The 6,036-nt window shown below is 36.9% G+C and overlaps 1 protein-coding gene across 4 annotated transcripts in view; it reads left to right on the top strand.

Moving 5' to 3' along the window:
- Positions 1-3,889, top strand: part of CANX (calnexin) — a 30,560-nt gene extending 26,671 nt beyond the window's left edge. For all 4 annotated transcript variants that reach the window (XM_063120836.1, XM_063120835.1, XM_063120834.1 and 1 more), the window contains one exon: positions 821-3,889. In XM_063120836.1, coding sequence (XP_062976906.1) covers positions 821-874 — 54 coding nt within the window. In that variant the 3' untranslated portion in view covers positions 875-3,889. The remainder of the gene's footprint in view (positions 1-820) is intronic.
- The last annotated feature ends 2,147 nt before the right edge of the window (positions 3,890-6,036 follow it).

Here is a 6,036-nt window from a genome sequence, read left to right on the forward strand (position 1 = left end):
TATTAGCTGGATTTTGTCACAAGTTCTATACTCTAGTAATTGCATGCTGTTCTGCACAAACCTCTGTTAAGTCTGTACCTCCAATATTTCAGGATATTGTCAAAATGAAGGTAAATGTAGCAGCACAAAAAGTAATTTGAAGGCTGCTTTTGAATCATGAAGTTCTGATAAGTGCAGTGTAAGATATCACATGGATTCAGTGCCATTCCTAAATGATAAAACAAGGTATTTGGCAATACATAAATTATACTTTGAAGAATTTACAAAGTAAAATACTATTTTAAAGAAAAGGTAGTTACCATGTGTATTTGTTTAAAACTAAAACAAACAAACCTGGCTCCATTAAACTTTTTTTCATAGAATCATAGAATAGCAGAGTTGGAAGGGGCCTACAAGGCCATCGAGTCCAAATATTAAGTTGAGTGATGCAACTTAATATTTTGTAGTAAAATTGGAGAAAATAAACCTGGCTTACTATTGATTTTTCTCTTGCCTTGGTCAACATAGTTCACGATTCCAGACACTTCAGAAATTGGCTTTTAATGCTCAGTTTAAAAGAAATTATATGTAATGGGATAGTAACCCAGTTTGGTTTGAGTGACAGCTGAAGAAGCAAGCCACTAAGTTTTGAAAAGTAGCTTGTCTCTGTTTCGCCATGGTAACCGCTGTACTAGAAAGTAAAGTTCCAACTGCAGGCATCCCTCTTCTTGGATCGGAACAAATAATCAAAACCCTCTCATTACTTTCTAAAGCTAAAAATCTACTTGTAAAGTGACCGTATATTTTATTTATGTAGAAGTTCATTCTTTTATGTTTGCAGGAGGAAGAAACTGTGAATAGGTCCCCCAGAAACAGAAAACCAAGAAGAGATTGAAATATCCTAAGAACTTGATCTGAATATTTTTCCCCAACATGGTTTTGGGAGAAGGACCTTGGATACCTTTTGCTGAAACTTAAAAAAACCTCAAGACTTCACCATCCACAGGTTCCTGTCAAATGCTCTCCAGTGTAAATTGAGTGTTTAGCAGTCAAATATTTGCAATTGTGTTTTAAAATAGAATATTCCTGTAGAAAGAGAATGCATTTAACACAATCGAGCTATGAATTTCTGGAATGTTACAAGAACTAACATTTTCTTTGTTTTTAAATAGAATGATAGAATTGCCAGTCTCAACCTTGGCTTAAATTAATGTATTAATCTGTCAATGGAAATGAACAGCAAACCTTAGAAAAATGCTAGATACACAGTTTTTATAACTCTTTTCTTTTTCTTTTTTTGCAAACTTGTTTTACAAACATGGACATTCTTATAAAATGCTTACTTCCCTTAGTTTGATCATGTTAAAGTAAAGTGGTCAATGCCATTACATTAATGTTTCCACTTCCACCAGAGATAGGATAAAGTGAAATCCACTGAAAGAAACTATATCAAGCGCTAAAACTTTTCTTCTCATCAGGAGGAAAGCTATAACGAGGCCATGAAATATGTATATTGGTCATGGGTACTGGCCAGTTAAAACAGTATTCACAATCAGCCTGAATTTTGGAGCAAATTCTGGTTTAGGGTACTAAGACTGAGACTGGATTATCTTGTTGCTTTAAGCCTTGAATTCTTCTCAATATGGATTTTGTTTTCATTGTGTTTGGGTTTATTAATTCTCCCTCCCTCCCCCATTTTTTAAAACTCCTTCCTGTTCCAGCTTCTTCTGCTACTATGCAGTTTGTTCAGAATGCAGTTTAGCTGCTACAGATACATATGCTCAGCTCACTGTTAAGTCTGTTGTGTGTGTGGGTTATTTTTTAATCACAAAAGGTAGAATGGTATCTTTCTGGGGCCAAACACTGTAGACAGGACAGTGTTGCTAACTTTCTCATTGTTGCCATTGTATGTACATTAATGCACAGAGATGAGGCGTAGGCAAGCTGATCTAAAAATAAATCTTGCAACAAAAGCAGATGTCAGTATTTGTGGCTGAGGAAGGAGCATGTGAAAACGTACTGGGCATATGTAACATTTTGAATCTCAATCTGATCTTCATGTATCAAAATATATTGTGAATGCAGGGGGTTCCAATTCCAGCTGAATATTTTTTTTAAAAAAATGTGTTGCGTCGAGTATCTAGCCATTTAAACTCCTTTTTGAATACACTATCAGAGTGTATTCCTCCAAGGATAAACGTAACCCTTTAATGTTGTAATCAAAAGCATGGATGCAAGGGGAGAGAGTAAATGTTTTGCCACCTGTTGTCCTCTGTTTAAACATATGGGCAAAACTGTTGTACGTGCACTGAATAGAAGCACTTGAGGTTTTTACTTGTGGATAAGAAATTTTCAGAGTAACTAAAAGAGCTTTTGCTGCCTGCAAAGTATGATTGTCCTGTTCAAATTTTTGACCATAAATGCCCTGCAGAACCTTTTGGCTTGGTAAGTGCATAGCTTATTCAGAGGAGCTTAAAAATCTGCTTGTGGACCATTTTCCTTTTAGAAATCAGATTTTTTTCACCTTGTAAAACTTTCCTAGTTATGTGATCTTTCCACAGTGCTGCTGCTGTCTTCATTGGAAGCTTGCATGCATTGCTTGCTTCATTAGCTCCGTTTAGTTGTTAGGCAGCAGATTAAAAATGAAACTCTTGTCCATAGCTGCTTGTCATCTATTTTCCTACAAATAATTGACTTGCAGTTGCCATTTAACACCTCAGTTTGTACTAATTGTAATGTACTTGAATTAATGCTATCTGTCTTGTGAACAAGCTATTTTATCCCCCCCCCCCCCCCCGGTTGAACATATGATGCTCTTTCTCCAGAGTCCTGAGAGAAATGAAGTTCTAATTTCCTTTTCAGGTGAAGGTGATGTTTAATTTAAAGTTAAAGGTAATATATTTGACATCACAGGACCTCTTCAGAATGCTCTCCTGTTTGCATGTTTTGGCTTTTTTTATGTCATTGAAATTCGAGAAGGCACTACAATATCATTTTATAATCTGTTGCTTGAAATGTACTACTTAAAAAAACCATAAACCTTGAGTCCAGTGTGTAATTGTGAACCAATATTAAGGAATGCTCCACACTGGGAGAGGACTGTCACACCAGCTATTTCAGAATAAAGCAAGAGTTCATATATTATGAAGCCAGTTGTAGTTTCCAAATAACTGACTATCTGTGACTTGGTGGTGATTAGGAATTTTGTTAAGTTTGAAGAAAACACATTCTCTTGTAGGAAATCCTTTATACTGACAGATGAGTTGATAGTGGGAAAGAAGCACACTCCTAAACTTCATTAGTTATGTAAGGAAAATGTTCCCTTTCAAAGAAGAGAACTTAAAGATATTAGACTATTTAATTGATTTTTACTCTGTTTGGAAAATAAAGTGCACTTGAGCAATTTCAAATCCATCTCTGTTAGGGCGCTGGGTAAAAGTTAGTTGCTTTTAAACAATGCTGTTCAATAAACAAGTAGTCTTTCATGTGATACTTAAACTGCAAACTAGCATAAATTGAAAATGCTGATGTAAAGTGCACTGATCGTCTCATATGTGGATGTTATGGACAGGGAAGTCCCATGAAATCAGCCATGAATGGGGAAAGGTATCTTGGATCAACGTTTGGCTCCAGTTAATCTGTGGCAGTAAATATGGTGCTAAAGACTAATTTCTTGGCACCCTTCTGCCTTTTCTCCACTATATAGTTTTCTAAATGCCAGTATTGCCTACATGCGAGTTTCAGATGCAAACCCCTCAAGTGTTGGTAAAAACAAGACTGTGATTTTCTCACAAAAGTCCTGACTGTTATAAAAAATAATAAACCTGAAGATGCAGTATGCATATAAATATTGGTTAAGTTATAAACAAATGTAAGTTTACTCTGATTAATAAAGAAACGTAAATCACTATTTTTTCTATTGTCTAGTCTGCTATCTATCTATCTATATATGAATTCTTGGGTTTAACTAAGGACAGAGAATTTGGCAGGTCCTAAAGGAAACTTCAGGTTTGCCAGGGGCAAGAGACCAGTCAGTTCTGGAACAGCGGAATATCAAAGTGAAATGTTCTGCATTGTTTCAAATGTACTATTGAATATACATTATATGCCTTTTCATACGTTTGACTGTTAAAAATACTGAGTTGCAATTATTTTATACTTTAACCAAGTTGAAATGATGGGTTTTTACTTTTTAAAAAAGGGAAATAAGTTCAAATACATTTGTAGTTAAAACCTTGCTTTTAGAAGAATAAGCTGCTTGAATGGTGTCAAGAACCTTACCAACTTGGTCATCAAAATACAGAATTGCTTGGCTTGTTCATAATTGCTTTTTTTAACTTGACATGTTTAATATCTGGGCATGGCAGGATTGCCTTCAACCTGTCATACTTCTACAAAGGTTACCAGGCTTCAAGTAATATTGTCTAGAAATTAGCAAAACTCCAGAGCAGGCATGGGCAACCTGTAGCCCTTAAGAAGATGATAGACTACAACCATGGCCATGGTGGCTGGGGCTGGTAGGAATTTGAGTCCACCAGCATTTGGCAGTCCACAGATTTCTCCCATCTGCTCCAAGGGATAGTGTTCGATAGCAAGTATCAAGCTTTTATTTGTATATACATAGGTAATAAGGATTTTGTTTGTACTTGATCCTGAGACATGAACTACTGAAGAATTGAATGAACAGTGTACAGGTGTAAGTGGCTTTTAAATTCTGGCCTTTCTTAGTTGGTAAGCTACCTTGGGCACCCCACAGATGTTCAAAAATATGTTTTGATGGCTCAGCGTTTAGTCTGGCACACAGACTTGTGCTAGGTTTTTGACTTCAGAAGTGAGTGGGTGGGAATCACCACCACAGAATTGTTTCCATGGATAATGCACAAATTTAGACCAATGTTCTCACTACAATCCCTATTCAAGGACCTCTTTGGAACTGTGCCTTGGGTAACAGTCCCCTGCCCCCATAAGGTAGCTTCAGTAGTCTGGTAGCAAATTGCTTGACTTTGTCCAATTAGCTGAGGGATTTGGTGATGATGTAGATTTCGTTAAAGCTGAACAGTTTTGAGTTCATTATTTTTGTACCCATTCCAGGGTGGTGGCTTTCAGTTCACTAACTGAAAATCTGTATTTGAAATACTGGCCAACTCTTGAAGGTACTTCTGTATTTCCACATAGAATTCCTTTTTCTCTGCTACCTTGTACGAGCATTTAAACTGCATCATGTTGGCTTGATTATATTCTTTAGTACTAGCTCACTTTCTGAGGGTGCTGAGAGAAGTCCTGTGCTAGCCCACATTTGTACTGTGCTTGATAAAATTGATAGATCTGCTTCATAAAGCAAGGAAAAAAAAGTGTTTCTTTGATTCTGCACTTCCGTCTGGTATTACCTAATTTCCTGCTTTCTAATTTCCAAAGCTTAGTGGAGAAATACATTCTCATTCTCGAGGTAGCTTTGTTTCCATTGCCTATGGGTTGAGGTTGAACTAGTAGGGGAATAAGTGTAAAAATTTGAAATGGCCTTAAATTATCTGCTGCATCAAGTAGCAGCAGTAGGCTAGTAGTTTTATAAAGCGAGAGTGGTGGTGGTCTTATAATTAAGCGGTGACAGTGAGATTAGGATTGTGGTTATCTTGACGAATGTTTACTAGTCCTTTACATTTCCTTCAAACCTTTCGCAACCGGGCACAGTGGGCTTTCTTTTCAGCATGCAGCAGAAGAGAAATCAAAGAACCAAAATGGCAGGACTTCTAAATTAAAGAAATTTGTGAGAATTTGAGTGTTTGATTTCGGTCCTAAACACACCCACATACATACGTGGGTGTAACGTTTGGCGATGGGGCTTTTTCAGTACGAGAAGATTAACGCTGTTCTTTCAAATACTTCCTCTCCCATTGTTACTACTATTATTTAATACGTAAAGGGTGCTTTTGGGTTTCAGTAAGGAGCGGGAGGAAAGAAGGTATTTCAAGGCGCAGTAGCCCTAGGACCGTTTCAGCTATCACTCACTAGTATGGGGCAACGTAGGGGGTACCTTTTGTCAATCATGAAACTCCGCCC

Source organism: Elgaria multicarinata, chromosome 3 (genome assembly GCF_023053635.1).
Source record: "Elgaria multicarinata webbii isolate HBS135686 ecotype San Diego chromosome 3, rElgMul1.1.pri, whole genome shotgun sequence".
Lineage (NCBI taxonomy): Eukaryota > Metazoa > Chordata > Lepidosauria > Squamata > Anguidae > Elgaria > Elgaria multicarinata.